A 16,113-nucleotide genomic window follows, 5' to 3' on the forward strand; every position below is an offset into this window, starting at 1 on the left:
TTCCTCTTTAATAACGCTAATTTACTAATACTCAATACCTACTACTGAAAGTAAATTACTATCATGCCCTCCGGTGACTTTATACATATATACCTATGGCCTTCGGAAATTGTCTTCAATACTGGTTTAAGACTGTATCAGACTTCTTAACGTCCATCATTCCAGGTTTCAATATGAGTTTTTTGAACATCATTAGACGGTTTCCGCCTAGACTTTATGAAGTATGTTTTAATCATTTTTAAATTTCGCCTTCCTTTCTGTTTAATTTGTTAATCGCATTTGTCAAATTAAATATTACTTTTCTGTTCCGTCTCTATTTTTTCATTATTTCGCATAGCTGAAGATTCATATGCCGAAAGGACTATCCATTTCTTAAAATTTTCAAGTCGACATTTTGATACGGATTCATTTCTTCGGTAAATCGAACTTTCGCGATTTCGTCAGTTTCCTGAAATTTGTGTCGTTCCTAGAAGACAATCCGCGTGTAATCGTTCCTTTGCATGTATACATACCGAGACAACGAATCTGTGATCAACTCATGGAATCAACTAAATTTACGATTTCTTAACGCCAAATAGAAATTCAGTTAGTTCAATTAAACATTAGTTGATGTAATTAAAAAATAGTTTAAGTAAAAATGTCATCGATTGATGAAGTGATGTTTAGTTGCAGTGACTAAATTTTTTAGCGGCCCTTCATCGCCGATTTGCTAATTGATTCAATCGATTCTTTTTCTCGGTGTATGAACATACATACATATTTTTTATACGCCGCGCTATATTATACTGGTCTACAGTAACGAGAGGGTTGTTATTCGCAGATGGATATGTGACGACACAAGATTCGACATTGGTTTAATATACTTACGAAGCAGGAAGCATTCAACGATCTGAAGCGGAAATCTATTTCCACTATTCGTGTTCGTGGTTTATTAAAGTAAGGGTCTCAGTTAATGAGCTTGTCTCAATTATTGACATTTTTTGAATGTGTCCGTTTGATCTTTAGTTCTAAAATTACTAAAAAATGAATTCGTAGTGCCTAACCCTCTAGCGATTGGTTGTAATCATCGAGAAATTCACAATTTGTGTTGTAAATTTATAATTTTGGAAAATAAACGGGTCAATAATTGGGTCTAAACGTGTGAATAACTGGTACACTTACCTTATGCTTATTTAGCTTTTTTCTCTCATTAAGATCAGTTTAATGAGCTTTAAGGATTATTCTTGGTGTACGAAAAGATGCGTGACTTCTTGTGCGTCGCACAACATGACAATGCTTCTTCTCTTCAGAATTTCGACAATCCGTTTCGTCACGACTTATCATCTATCGCGAATTTGAATGATGTTCAGTTCCCCGGCCATATTTCGCCAGCTACGAGTCTTACACACTCTACTGAAATATCTGTCACATTTCAGTGTATTTGATGAATTTTCATTCCACGTTACATCTACTCGTTACGGTTTTATTATCCGTGTCATAACTTATACTGGCATGTTTCGTGATATATTTCGTTGACTTAAGAATGATTTCACTTTTCACCGCGTTGTATAGCACTTCTCCACTTAGGCATAACGCTATTATAACATGTACTTGCGATATATCCTGTCACAATTTGATCACGTTTAAAATTTCGCGTATTGTGCTGTATTGAGAAGTAGGAAACTTTAACGACGTATACGGCAAACTAATATTGCTGAAACGTCTTACATCAGAAACATAATTTCACGATTTCCAATGTATCAGCCAGATTTCCCAAATCAATCAATATTATGTTACAATAGCGTTGACACATGGCAATCGTTGCCATCAAACAGAAAGGACGACCGCATTTTGTCCTTGATGGTAAAAATATGACCACGATTGCGCATTATCTATGAAGAACGTTCTATGAATATAACTTGCTCGGTCGCGTAATGCAGTTTCAAAATTTTGCTGCGCATGAAGTAATCGTACGGTTAGGTATTTTCACGATCAGTTTTGTATGTATAAAAGTAGAATATTGTGGAAATGTTGCTGCAATCTGTCTGTAATGTATTTTGCACGCCAGATAAATATCAGAATATTTCACTGCAATCTTACCGAAGTATTACGAAGATAATGAGTCCTGCATACAGTTAAGGATTTACAGGTAAAGTTTTTAGTTTCTCGCTCTCGAAGAAAAATATTGGTATAGTTCTTAATGACATGTTTAATAACAATATACAGAAATTCGATGACCAAGTTAAATTATAAAAAACCCTACATGTGCTAAGGTTTAAAGTGCGTAACAAGAACGGTGGAAAGAACCATTACGTGTATTAAGAACATTTAAAAGCAATAGCGAAGAGCGGAGGAGAAGGTGAGAGGCCGTGGTTTTTCCTCGAAATGTAGAACTTATTGTGAACTGAACAGTTATCGGAAAGTTTTCCCAAGCGCAACTATCAATTACTTGAATCCGAAAATACCTTCGGGCTATCTGTGCGAGTTAAGTGGCTGCTAGTGGCAGAAGGAACGGGATATTGATGATGACAGAAGATATATAAACCAGGAGTTATTCACAATCGAAGACAGTCCAACTTTGGCGCTGCAGAAACGGGCTGGTTGATGTTTACAACTGACATCGCTTGTCCAAAATATAAAGAAGTAACATCCAGAAAAACTTGTTCCGAATTTACATATATATTTCAATATCAGAAAATGGCGAAGTTTGAAAAGGTTTGTGCCTTCGTTATTGTACTTTTCGGAGTCTTATCCATCTGCCAGTGCGCTGGTGTCGATGATCTATTAAACGATTCAACGTTAGTCAGAAAGCAGCTGAACTGTGTGTTGGACAAAGGACCGTGCGATGCGATTGGAGTCTCTGTAAAAGGTAACTGCTAAATTAAAGTAACAATTTTGCCGGAATTTGGAAAATCAGGTGCAATTATAGTCCAGCTGACTGTAATTGTCAAACGTCATGACTGTGAATTGACTGGATCATTCCGTATCCTTGCACAATCTGTAGGTGTTTTGTAATAATTTTACGAAAGTGCATCAGTTGAAACAAAAGAAATCGCGCAGATGGTTGACTGTAGAATAATAATAGTTCCTCGTAAATGCGAATATCTAGCCCGACTTTCAAACATTTTTTTATTTTGTGTGACAATAAATTTTGATAATTACGTAAACTGTTTTTATTTTTTAACAGCTTCAATCAGGGAAGTATTAATCAACAATTGCCGCAATTGTAACCAACAACAGGCAGCGAATGCACGTAGAGTTATGGAGTTTGTGAGGACGAGGTACCCGGCTGAATGGAACGAAATAAGTCGCAAGTACGTGGGAAGCGCCAGGGGATGATTTAATTCGAACAAAATTATTGTAAGCTCTGTTAATAAAAACTTGTCAATTCAATAAAAAAAATATAATGTCTGTTATCGTATGAATCGATATATTATGTTACTATTAATTCCTGATTAGTTTTTCTCTGATTTGCATTTCCACTCATTTGTTTTCACCTACCGCCTTGTTACGTCGACTGGCGACGCTTATTCGAACGTACCAGTAAAATATTCTTATCCTTTAACGTCGTGCTTCAGTCGAATCTCCATGATTTGGTGATATTCCGTGACTATTGTTCGTCGCGTTGACAGTAAAGTACAGCTCGCCTGCTTAGCCAGAATTCAATCGGTCTGTCCGTATCGAGATTAACGTTAAGTAGATAATTATTCATACGACCCATCGAGTCAAACGCGTAAATATCTTTGACAACGGATGTGTAAAGTGGACATTCGTATTTTTCCGATTGGCTGATCAAGTCCGTTAGTCTGTAGCGCAGTATCGGCATTCGATTCCACAATACCTTTGGCGAGCTTTCGACGAGCACCATCCGTTCAAGATCCCATCTGGCACTTGTCAGGAACAATCCGCTGATCAAGACTCCATCGATGGTTGACTGAATCGGCAAGTCTTCCGGATGGTATGTCTGAAGAACTTCAAAGTCAAATCGAGCATCGTGTAAAGCAAGGCCTCGTTCTCGGGTGAAAGTCAGACGTGCCGCAGCCAAAAATGCCGTTCCCGAAGAGATACCGCCGAGCCAATAGGCGCGTGGCGAACCTCCCTCGAACCAGTCGTTCAGAAAGTTAAGCCTATTCAGAAGATCTTCGATGAAGATTAGCAACGAACTAGTTGGCGGGTCGTACGGACACGCTTTCCTCCAAGAAATCGGCACTTTCCCCAAATGGATCTCACGCGAAAATTCTTCAAGCGATAGCGTCCATTCACCACGTCCTTGCAACGCGTTTTCCAGGATATCCGCGGAATGCCTCGTCTCTTCTATTAGCACGTTGTACAGCTCCATTTCTCTAAACATAACTGCTTTTATAGGCTCTCGGCAGCTCATCGGATACTTTTTTCGGGCCTCGTCGACGTTGAAAATCCGTGGCAGTTTCGCACGGATATCAGTTATTCGGTTGGGTAGGGATTCACTGTATACTACGGACTTTCCCTGGGCATGGGCTAACTGTATGGTGGACAGGAACACCTTACTGTCGTTGAGCCCACGCACAATAATGGCGTCTTGGGGGAGTCCGTAAATCTCTGGTGAGGTATCGTCCGGGATCGTAAGGACTTGGTTGACGTAGTCACGGTATTCGCACTTCCTAGGAAGCCCATAGGCTGAAGAGGACATGAACCTGAAATTATTTTCACCGTAGACATTTGGGTTAGCAAATTCCTCGAGAATTGAGCCCAGGTAACGCCTATCCTCATCGTCAAGGACTCTACCTCCGTAGTGGCACTGCGCAATGAGATACGACATGGCGTCGAAAGGCACCGGGTTGTATTCGTTTATAAATATCTGCAATCGGCGCGATGCAATTTGGAAGTCTGACTCATCAAAGTCATAGCTCAGGTTCCATCCTCGATAAAGGAATGTCGCTCTGCCTTGTAAAACCGCGTGGAACATGCACAGCCCGTACAAAAGCTTAGTGAAGATCTTGTTCCTCCCGGGACAACCTTCAAAATATTCGCGATTGCATACTGGTTCCGTGTAATAACGACTTGTCAGATTTCTCTTCAGGTCGGCTGATGGCTCGTTCGTCATTTTGACTCCACGTTCAAGTATGGCGATGGGGAATTCGCACGTTGGATAGCTTGACAGCCACAGTCGGAAGTCGAGCGACGTGTTGGAGGCGTCAAACGTTTCACATATTCTTTCTAGGGCTGGTAGCCAGTCACTAGCCAGATGACAATTTTGCAGAAATATCCACCACCCTTGCCGCTGACCCCGCTTTATTATGGATTTTGCGTGATTCTCTTGGCCTTGTCCTAACGAAAGAGAGACAAACCTTGCTGAGAAGCCCAGCTTGTTTGCGAGCTTTGCAACTGACGCTGTCGGGTCAAATCCAGGACTTAGGAGAAATATCAACGGTACTAGGCAGTTAGACTCTACGAAAGACTTTGCCACGTCGAAGAAAAGTGGTGACACAAATCTTTCCCCCATTCCCAGCTTCACGAATTGTGTCACCTTTACAACTAGCCTATCTGGCCGTATGATGCGCATCAGGATTACTTGCTGGAATGGTGTCAGCTTCTCGTGCCAAGGTGCGGGAATCGAGAAGTTCTCAGGGTGTTCTAGATCGTGGTAAACTTTCCAGGTGCGTGCATCCGCACAAAAACTCTCCGGAAAATCCTTAAAGGATGGGAGAACTTTGCTGGCTTTACAAATCTCCTTCCATGATTTCTCCGTCAACCAATCAAAGCATGGAGCAGGCAGTTTAGTTTTCAGGTCACTATCGACTACCGAGTCTCCAGCTAAGAAAAAGTCGACTTCCTCATTTGTGATTGCTTTAGTATCTAGCATTATCTCGATGTATAGGATTAGGGAATAAAGAAGTTTGTCTCTCTCGAAAAGGCCTCGTGATACACTTTCATATAAATTGTTGGTGAAAGCTTGATTAAGATAATTGAGACGTTTCTGTAAAATAATGCTTCTATTTGAAGTCTCGATTGATCTAATGTACAGATGTACAAACCATTCGAGAGAGAAGCGGTACATTGGATTGACAATTGGAAGACCGGCCAAGGTCCGGTAAATTGCAGCACTGTGTGCAGCGAAAGGACGGTACCTCTGGCGAAATGTGTCGATATACGTTTCAGTTGCACTGCTGGCTTCTTGTTTCTTTACGATACTCACGGCCAGGTGTTTTGAGGAATCCAGGAGCTTGATAGCATTATCGTCTTCGAGGATGTTAGTGGTGGACGTGGAGAGTGTTATCAATATGTTGTCTTCCTCCTGCTTCAAATTCTTCTTATTTGCCGCACTCTGTATTAGCAAATTTTCAAGCTTTTCTTGGAGGTCCGGACGCTCTTTAGCAACAACTAGATTCAGCAGTTTACTCTCCAACCCTTCATTTGTCAGAGAGAAGTCGATCACTGATGCCAAATTAAAAATGTAAGGTGGATATCGTGGATTCGGAAGCTTCGTCGTAATGTAAAGTCTAAATCGATCAGAATACTTCAGTGTTTTAGACGCGATTGTTAGGTAGGTGATGCCGTTAATCCTATGGATATCTTTAGTCAGTATAGGATCTAAAGAAGTGTCTAACTCGTCTTCGATGTTTTCAAGCAGAACCGGCTTTCCAGTTTCTATGCTATGTTCGAGGATCTCCATGTATCTTATATCAGAGAGTTTTATTATTCGAAGACCGTTTGGTGCCTCCATTTTTTTTATCCAGTTGTTCGCCTGGCTCTGCGGGTCGATCAACAGACTCCACATCTTCGAGTTGTCCAAAATCACCGCGTTCTCAGTGGAGTAAGCGTCTTTGGAAAGTCCATTCACATTCCAAGAGCTAATTTTTATCTCAGAGCCAAGAATATCGACAAAGCTGAATTCGTTTGAACAGGGCATCTCTGAGGTGATAACATAATCGCGCCATTTTTTCAGAGTCTCCAGTCGATAGGCTGCCGAAAAGGGACCGAGGTAGGCAATGATTCCGCAGGATAGAAGCACATCACCTGCCAAGTTGTCGTAAAATTGTTCTAGTCTCTCTGCGTTACGCATCCAACGTCGCTTCTCACCACCGAGACTGCTGATCAAATTCTCCGCTTTGATCAGCTTTTCCGTGCAACTAGCCACCTGCTTTTCCAGATCCATTTTCTTGGCCAGGGTCGCGCGAAGACTGCTATTCAGAACGGCTAGCTTTGCATTCAAATCGGCTAGGGTCTTACGTTTCTCGTTCAAGACAGCTTCGGTCTCGTCACATTCTCTTTGGGCTGCCATCAGTTTCTCCTTTTTTGGGGCTACCACTTTTGCGACGTCATCGTAGGACACCATCGCTCGCACCCATTTGCACAGCCCCTCCGCTGCGCTGGATGCCTTAACGACGATATTGGGCATGAAGTTCTTATCGGTCATGTAAGTTTTCTTCACGACGTTCATCAAGGCCACGGGAATGTTGTCCTTATCGTAGTCCTTCAGATTTTGCAGGAAATTCATGTCGCCAAGGACACGTTTGCTGGGGCCCCAATAGTCTGTCATTTTTTTACCCGTGACCGGGTCCAGCGAGCGATCCGGAGGAACGTTGAGCATCACGCAGACAGCTGCCATGACGAGTTTTACTGTGTCTGGTGGATTTTTCATGGCTTTTACCAAGGTGATGTCAGCTGGCTTTAGAGTGTTCAGCGCAGCAATTGCGTCCTCAAGAATTGGAATAGCCACGGCCAGGTCGGCTTCGCACTCTGTCTTCAGGGCACTCGCAATTTCCGCCTTCGTGTTTGCAACTTCTTCCTCACGTTTGACTAGCACCGTCGCTCTTTCAACGCTGACATTCTCGTTCTCGATTTCCGTCATTGTTGCAATCGTTTCCTTCGCTGACAACTCGAGCTGAGGCCTTAGCGCCGTTAGTTTTGTCTTCATGCGTGCTACCTGACCTGCAGCAAATTGTAGCTTCTCAAGTCCAGCTACGTATCTATTTCGAGCTGTCGTAATCGACTCCTGTTTACGCGCTATTTGTTCAGCGAAAGACTGTACTAGGTGTAGGTAAGCCGGGATTGTTACGTATGTCAACCTCCCGGTGTTTTTGTCGTACGAATACCCAACTTCCTTGGCAGAGTTGTGGAAATATTTGCAAGCCGTGACACATTTCGATCGTATTGCTTCGGAAATCTGCAGTAACGAAGATAGGTATGTGTCAATGTTGCACTTTTTTGCCTTGGATTACTATGACAGATTAGTTTTATGGTAATGTAATCTAAAACGGTTTCTAATTAATAACGCTGAAATTCATACTAAAAATACTATACCTTGATGTTCTTTGTGTACTTCGTTGCAACTTCTTCAAGGGCAGTCTCCGGCCAACCGTTAAACCAATTTACAGAGCACCTGCGAAGATTCGGGTAAGAGAGCAGACTTCGTCGGAACGCAACCCCGACTGGACTGAAACAGAGCACAAAGTGTAGCTTTTCCCTGCACTGATTGATAAAGTACTCCATTACCGCAACGCTACTGATTTCCAGGTTTCGATCGCCGTTCTGTGCGGCCAAACGCACTGTCTCTATTATTTTCTGTCGTTCATCGGACGCGAATAGATTCGGGACTTCGCCGTAATTTAGTAAGCTGTCGACGTCAAGGAGCTGTTCATCTTTCAACTGCCTGTCAGTAATCAACAGTACGAAATCCTTTCCGCTACCAGCAGAATTTTTCAGAGCATTAGCAAGGTTCGCTCGCCATGTACGTGAGTCGCGAAAAGTTCCGGCTGCAGGCTCGTGAACATCCTGCCGCATTAAGTGACCTGCTAGTCGAGTCAGTGATCTACGCCCTGAGCCATCAACGGCAACAAAGATAAGGCTTTCGCCGGGGATCGCAAGGATCCTGGAAATCCGCGCTAGGTGCTGCAGGGCGCAACCGAAAGGGAGAAGGTCCATCTTCTTCACGTGAGACTCGTTGTACTCGGCAAGGTAGCCGACGATCCTTTTCCTTAGATTTTCGATGCTCGTAATCTCCTCATACCTTCGATTTTCAAGGGTCGCATCACCGTCCATGAAATTTCCAAAGATTAGATCATTCAGACTTTCGTTAGTGAGCTGATCATCGTACTTTGGGAGGTGGTCGAACGCTGTTTCGAATGAGTGATCCTTAAAATAGATCTTGACAGTTTCCTTGATCTTGGTAAACAGCCACTGTGAGTCGTCATCGTTGACGAGGCGATCTCGGAAGACTCGCAGGACCTCATGGACCCAAAGCCGTACGAATATCACCTTTGAGTCTGCAGAGTCTTTTCGTAGGCGCATGCAGCCAGCAACCATCCTTGAGATATCCCTCACATCAAATAGATGGAATACCTTATTGGGGGTTGGCATTAAACTGGTCAAGGTGGCGGTCCACACGTTTAGAGTTGCATTAACAGTATTCTGAATTACGCCGAGTATGTCAGCGCTGAAGCCGTTTCGCTTCAAGCCACTCAAGCAGACGTTGGTGAATATCCTAAAAAGGCTATCTCTGGAAACTGCTGAAATTGTATACACGTTGAAGTGACGTAGAAATCTAGAAGATGGAACTGGCCGCTCGTAGTCAGTCCGAATAGTCATGGCGGCGACGAACATCGTGTCTTGTACGAATATCTTGTCTGGTTCTTCCAAGTCGTACCAGTGTTTGTGATCAAAGTACTGCCTCAGCAATTCGAGGGCTGATTGGGCCCCATCCTCCTGTGTGATGGGCGCGCTCACATCGTCGACAAATGTAACGCAAAACTTACCGTCGGGAGGGCCGTAGTAGCCGCGTTTTTTTTTGTTCAATCGTGAGACGATTAAATTATGAGCCTCGGCTGAAGTGGTTTTTTTCGTGAAAGTAATGAAGTTTGATGTGTAGGAGGAATGCCATGGCCCATTTCGAAGAATGTCGTGTATGCAAATAGTTTTTCCAGTTGCTGGATCACCGCATACTAGGAATTGTTTACGATGACGAATGTGACGGTTAAACAAACTCGCGTGCTTCAAGGTGTCTACCGTGGGCACGACCATTTGGCTAAGGAAACGTGGCTCGACGAGTTTTTCGTTTTTTAGAACGTCCATCCAGTGTTTCCATACTCCACGACCCTTGAACATATAAAAATGATCGCGAATGGAACTATCAGCAGGTACGAGCACGTCCACTGTGCCAACTGGTAGAGTGGGTACCGGATATCCATCGACCCCACCACTCCATAGAGAACTAAAAAACTCTTCGAAGCGGATTCCGGAATCGGAGTAGAGAGTACCGCAAATTCCCCAGACAATGGATTGCACAGCTGCCGCTTGTGTCCATGTCACTTCGTGATCCCGAGAAACGTCAGGCGTATCTGCTATCGCATCACTAACGAACATCTCAACGAGACTTAGGGTTGCGTTGACTTGGTGAAGTGGACTCGTCCTAACAACATGGCGGCAGTTACCTGGTGGATTATTCAAGCGAGAATGTTGTTAGTTCGTATGGATATCCGTTCGGAAAAAAATAAATTGAAATACAATGTTACCAGTCATACCTTGCACGTAGTTGAGGCAAGGATCTAGCAACCATTCCAGAAGGATCTTCACGCACCCGCTTGCATGGATTCGTTCTCGACAGTCCCATTTCTTCAGCCAGGATGTTGTAAGGGATCTCCACCCTAAGGAATGTGGCTCAACGTAAACTAATCCGCAACCCGATACCGTGGCTGGTGATGCTTGCACTAAATTCAGCGTCTCGAAGATGATAGAGGTCGAGCCACGAGACAGCTGTATATTTTCACCAGAGATCAAACACAGTTTTCCGTTGTCATCCAGCACAGTGTTAAAGCTTTCTGCCCATTCAGGCTCAACGGGTCCATCGAAAACTAGCCAAGAAGACTGAGAGTTAGGCTTTTGCTCACAGAACTCCCGAAGCACAGATGATACTATTCCATCGTGCCACACACGTGTCTTCCGATCCAATTTGCCAAAGAGACGATTGAGACCAACGGCCTTTGGGTTTACTGTTCGGATTTCCGTAACTCGGCCGAAGATCGAGTCACCCTCGTCGGCCAATAATGCTAGCGCAGCAGCTAGACAATGAAGGATCGAGGTTTTACCTCCGAACGGCTCACCCATAATTATGATGCCATGACGGGTACAGATTGTTTCGAAAATTTGAATAGCCTTCAGTTCGAATGCTTCGTGTGAACAGAGCTTCCGGTTCTCACATACTTGACGGAAAGCTTTAAGAACTAGTTGATAGCTAGGCGGGGGTAAAATAGCACCTGGGAAAAGATCGAGCAGGATAGCTTGGAACACAACGACGTCACGTTCCATGAATTTCGCCAAGTGAGTATCAATGATAGATCTCAGTAAAATAACCGTTTCTTCTTCGGAGGAGAAATGAAGCTTCAGGTGAACAGCCCTTCTCAGCACGCTCTTCATAGATCTCATCCCAAAGTCGTAGAACAATTCGGTGGCGAAAAGATCTGCACAGAGTTTGTGTGCGGTCACTAGTTTTCTGGCAAGAATTTTCGCATCTGTAAAGCCTCCGGCATAGAGTTCAACTTCTGAGATTGGAAGAAAGTCTGGAAGGACCATTGCTACTGTCCTGAAAAGGGATCTCGTGTTGTTTGGTATAGAAGAGTGGTTCACGTGTCCTGAGTCCAGGGTTACGCAAATATTATAAGTGGGTTTCAGTCTCAGGCTAGTACCCTCGATATCACAACGCTTCGCTGAAGTGCGAATAGCTCGAGTAATCGCGTGGATTTGTTGTCCCACAACGGATAGGACCTCCGGATCAAGCCGATGAAAGTCGTCAAGACACACCCAAGCACCACAGCTGGCAACGCCCTTCATGATGTTCCCTATGCAGAGGTAGTCCATGTGCTCGGAGCACCCAACGACAACACACTGAACGCCCAAAGCCCTGGCAAGCCCTCGAACAGTTTCCGTCTTTCCCGTGGCCGTGGGGCCTTCCAGCGCTCCATACAAGCAGCAGCTTCGAGCTTCGACTAAGGTGCGGTAGCATCTGTCAGTCAAAGGTGTCACGATGATTGGACACGTTGCTTCATTGCCCAAATATTCATAACCGTAGTTCATTGTTGCATCCATCATTCTTACGGTGACCGTCTTTGTTAGTTGATCCTCACCTTCGAGGTAGTATCGCAATTGAACTTGCCAATTGAAGTCCTCCTGTCTGTCAACATTCTTTTCAATAAGCTGCTTTACGATATCCATGTCATGAAGCTCTGCGACTATCATTGTTACCAAAACGAGCCGTTGTTTTCGGGACAATGGTTTTCTGGTTTCTTTTACCAGATCCACAATTTGCATTTCTATGTCTGTTTGATACTTGGCGAGAGCTTTTAAATTACGGTTAGATAAAGCTGCCGACACTTGGGATGTCCAAAAAATGCGAGTTGCACAAAGAGAAACCATTCCTGGCCAGGCGAAAATCCATGTGATTCTAAAATCAGCACCTTCCTTCACAGCTGAAAAATCATACAGTAATTGTAATGAACAATGATTGTATGATGAAATAAACATTGTTCTTATATTGACGTGTTTTATGCATTAGTGATAGCACATAGGCGAAAACATACATGCAGGCCATTTAAATATTCTTCAATTACCTAAATTAGCAATACCTAACAGTATCATACCATTCTTTTCTATGTATTCTGTATAGCTGGCTCGAACTTTTTCCTGCAAGGTTGTTATTATATCACGTTCAACACGAATGAGCCAATCCTCGGTACGACCAGTATCCATCAGGGAGCGGAAACTACACCCTTGAATGCAAATTTCTTCGCTGTCGTGACCAGTAATGGAATAGCTCTGAGGGTCTGGGTTCGCAGCAAGTCTTGCTAGTCCGTGGAAACACTTGGTAAGGCAGAGTTGGGGATCCTGCGATGAATCACAGAAGTCGAATAGCGTGCGCAGGACCTCCTTATCCGAGAGGAAGAACAATCGTGGAAATCGCAGTCTTTTAGTCATAAGGTAGCGACGAATGCCTTCGTTAATCCTGTCCATGTCCTCAGTACTGCGGAGCACGGATGAAAGCAAATCTTGGCTCTCCGCTACGACGCGGACACGCGGGTCCTTAGAAGTCTTATTCACAGCGGAACTGAGTACTGTGCAGACCGAGGCGTACAACCTAGACTCCCTGGGAAGTTCCAATTTGATTCCTCGGCTGGCGAAAATCGAACGAAGATCTAGCCACCGCTTTTGCAAGGCGATCCATCTTTCTAGTGTTTTTCCGATTGTTTTTAAAGTGGCTTTGAAACTTGCAACCTCACGCTCGATGGGTTTCACAAAGTATGACGTACCCATTTCCTCAATTTTTGTCAGCTGCTCTGCAAGGAGGATCTCTACGTCTTCCGGCTCTATTAACACTCTCAGATCGGTGTTCGTAACCGGCTTTGTTCTCAAGATTAGCGGATCCCATTCATTCATCATGGCAGCAAGTTGTTTCTGAAGAGCTAGTTCCTTGTTTGCTCCAATGCTTATGACTTGGTACTTTTCGATGTCGTGCGTTAGATCGAATCCAATTATCTTTTGCAAGGTAGTTCCAGCATTCGGCACGAGATCGATACCAGCAATCACGGACATTTCGTCCCAGTGCCGTTTAACCAGTGCCGGGTTACAGAAGCATATCGCCAGGGGAACGTACTGGTTGAAATCGTTCACCTCCTTGATCACCTGCCAACACAATTTCAGCGGAGCTGGTTGTTGCATCGGATCTGGGTCATCAACGACCCCTGAAAACCGGTACGATTTGTTCGCCGCCAGGTCCGCCTTTAACTTTGTACGATAAGATCTACTGATTTCACCAAAACGGGCGAAATATTCGTCAGTTTTTTGCTTGATCACATTCGCATCTAGGTAATCGAAAGGTCCGTCGAGCCATACGTCATTGTCACGTTTCCATCTGTAGATCAAGCGAACGAGGGTATGGAATGGCTCAATCGTTTCCTTCACCTCATTAACCTTGGTGAAAGTTGTTTCCGGAAACTTAAATAGCCTCTCCTCCAGATTGATCCAGCTTATCTGTTCGTCTATCCCTTCAACGTGTCGCATCAACATACTGAGGTCGTCAGCGTACTCTCGAATGCGTTTTGCGTCATCCATATCATCGAGAATTACTAGTTTTGGGAAAAACTTGTCGACTTCTTCGTTGAGCACATTTATGCGCCTCTGCAGTTCGTCTTCTAGCTCGCATTTTGTCGCCTCGCATAGTATTGAACTTTCTTCAAACACTGGCCCGATTTTAATGAGCCAATTTATCGTTTGCCTGTTCAGCTCCAGATGCCAGTCGTCCAGAGTAGCAATCCCTATTAAGGAGTCTAGCATTTCAATTGAGCACCGAATCTTCTCTTCAAGTTCCCCAATTAGTACGCTGGAAGCGTATGCCATGTATTCAGTCAGCAGGAATAGGTCTTTGGCGTTATTCGGTACGTTCAATGCCTTTGTTGTCAATTTTTCGAAAGTCTTGCAAATCGACTTATTGTACTCTTGATGATGCCTCACTAGCTCTTTGACAACGATGTCAACTATTCTTGCGGCCTTTGATTTCAGAATTGACTTTGCTGTGGCTTGTGCAAGTTGCCCAACTGCGTAATACTCGTTCGCAACCATATCGTTAGTTTCTTTTATGAACCCAATGAATCTTTTCACTTCAACGCAGCATTCGTGGAACTCGCGGTATTCACTAAGAAACTCCACAATTTTCGCTTCAGTTTCAGGTCTGCATACGACATCGAATTTACTCTTGTGTCGGGCACAATGAGAGTTCACAGGGTGAAAGACTTTTTCTAGGACTGTTTGCAGTCTCTCGTGGGCTTCGTTTCTGAACCATTTTGGCAGTTTTACGTCCATGTAGTTTCTCTTGGTTTTTATCTTCAGATAGTACTCGAAGGGAGTAATTTCCTGGCCTAAGTTTGCCACATCCTCTACAATTTGGTGATAACTTTGGTAGATCTCCTCGATGCATGGATTCATCACGAGTTCGCAATTCGTGTAAAAGAGCTCGAGCTTTAAGCGTGGACACTGATGTGGATCACCCAGAACTTCAATCAAGTCTTCTATGGTCATTATCATGCGATTCAGGATTTCTTGGACAAACAGTCTTGTAGCGCAGCGTAAGAATTGCGTCAAAGTTTTCATTATGCAGGATAGATCAAGATACTTTGGTCTTTTTAATAGTTTTGCTACTTCGTCGTAATAACGCCGCATTATCAGAAGCCCACTGTTCCGAAGATCTTTGGCAACGGCATCCTTCAGCTTGTGTAACTCCAGTAGTCCCAAACTGTGATAGCGAGAAAATTCTAGGAACTTGTCCGGAAGTCCAGAGTATGCCTTGGCTTTGATCACCCTAATCAATTTGTGGGATAAAAAATACTGTCCTCTGATAAAGTAACGATTTTTCAAAAACGTTTCATAATTTTTTGTCCGGCCTTCGTGAGCAAAGGGAGTCCCGATTGGTGAGAGATCAGGATTTTTTTTCCTTAGACTTGGATGCAGTACCATTTTAATTCCAAATCCATGCATTTCTTCGAGATATTTCTGTCTCGTCTCGTGGATTATTTGTTCCACAATGTGTGGGTATTTGAATCTGATACTTTCGGGGATTAGTCGCAGAATGTTTTCTTCCCACTCTATCGGATGTTCAACTGTAGGTATAGAATTGCCATAAAATTTTGCAATCTGGATGTAAAACGATTCTGGTAACTGGAGGCGTTGGTAACGTGTCTCAATACTATTATTACCCACATCCCTCATCAATAATTCTTTGGCACGCAAATTATCGGCAGAGCTTGCAATTAACTCAACTACTTCACGCGTTCGCTCTTTCTGCGTACTAAATTTAAGTAATGGATTTTTTTCGTAGTCCTTACTTGTAAACTGATTCAAATTTGGTATCGGAGGTCTTCGCGGCACCTTTGTCTTGCCGTAGACGAGATTATAAAACTCTTGTTTTTCCATGTCAAATTATTTTTCTTGTATTTAGTAATTTTAGTCAATTTAATGTAAGTCTATAAGTTTATTTTCAGTCTTTTATTACATCATCCATGCAAGTCTAGAAAAAACGATATATCGTGCAAAAAACGGTGGGACGAACTTTGAATTACTTCGCTATATGTTAGTTTAATTAATTTTACCTTACACGCGCGTATATAATTACGA

General features: G+C 43.4%; 2 protein-coding genes across 2 annotated transcripts; one reads left to right on the plus strand and one right to left on the minus strand.

The window, feature by feature from the left end:
• The first annotated feature begins 2,368 nt into the window (after positions 1–2,368).
• LOC138190808 (ejaculatory bulb-specific protein 3) lies at positions 2,369–3,390 on the plus strand. Its single transcript, XM_069135219.1, has 2 exons — positions 2,369–2,848; positions 3,167–3,390. The coding sequence occupies exons 1-2, from the start codon at positions 2,584–2,586 to the stop codon at positions 3,316–3,318; spliced, it is 417 nt and encodes a 138-aa protein (XP_068991320.1). The 5' UTR covers positions 2,369–2,583; the 3' UTR covers positions 3,319–3,390.
• Positions 3,391–3,589: 199 nt separating this feature from the next.
• On the minus strand, positions 3,590–15,912 carry LOC124224871 (dynein axonemal heavy chain 7). The gene is made up of 5 exons (XM_046637073.1): positions 15,825–15,912; positions 12,591–15,599; positions 10,479–12,419; positions 8,263–10,388; positions 3,590–8,125 (listed from the first exon to the last, which is right to left on the minus strand). Exons 1-5 carry the CDS (start codon positions 15,910–15,912, stop codon positions 3,590–3,592), a joined length of 11,700 nt encoding a protein of 3,899 aa, XP_046493029.1.
• Positions 15,913–16,113: the final 201 nt, after the last annotated feature.

Source organism: Neodiprion pinetum, chromosome 1 (genome assembly GCF_021155775.2).
Source record: "Neodiprion pinetum isolate iyNeoPine1 chromosome 1, iyNeoPine1.2, whole genome shotgun sequence".
Taxonomy (NCBI): Eukaryota; Metazoa; Arthropoda; class Insecta; order Hymenoptera; family Diprionidae; genus Neodiprion; species Neodiprion pinetum.

What these genes read in the sequence shown, in the direction of transcription:
- LOC138190808 (XM_069135219.1), top strand. Translation starts at nt 2,584, where the DNA reads ATGTTTACAACTGACATCGCTTGTCCAAAATATAAAGAAGTAACATCC. An exon ending in GATTGGAGTCTCTGTAAAAG is followed by an intron (nt 2,849 to 3,166) that starts GTAACTGCTAAA and finishes ATTTTTTAACAG; the next exon opens with CTTCAATCAGGGAAGTATTA.
- LOC124224871 (XM_046637073.1), bottom strand. Translation starts at nt 15,912, where the DNA reads ATGGAAAAACAAGAGTTTTATAATCTCGTCTACGGCAAGACAAAGGTG. An exon ending in AAATTTGAATCAGTTTACAA is followed by an intron (nt 15,600 to 15,824) that starts GTAAGGACTACG and finishes CTATACCTACAG; the next exon opens with TTGAACATCCGATAGAGTGG. An exon ending in TTGCCTCAACTACGTGCAAG is followed by an intron (nt 10,389 to 10,478) that starts GTATGACTGGTA and finishes ATAATCCACCAG; the next exon opens with GTAACTGCCGCCATGTTGTT.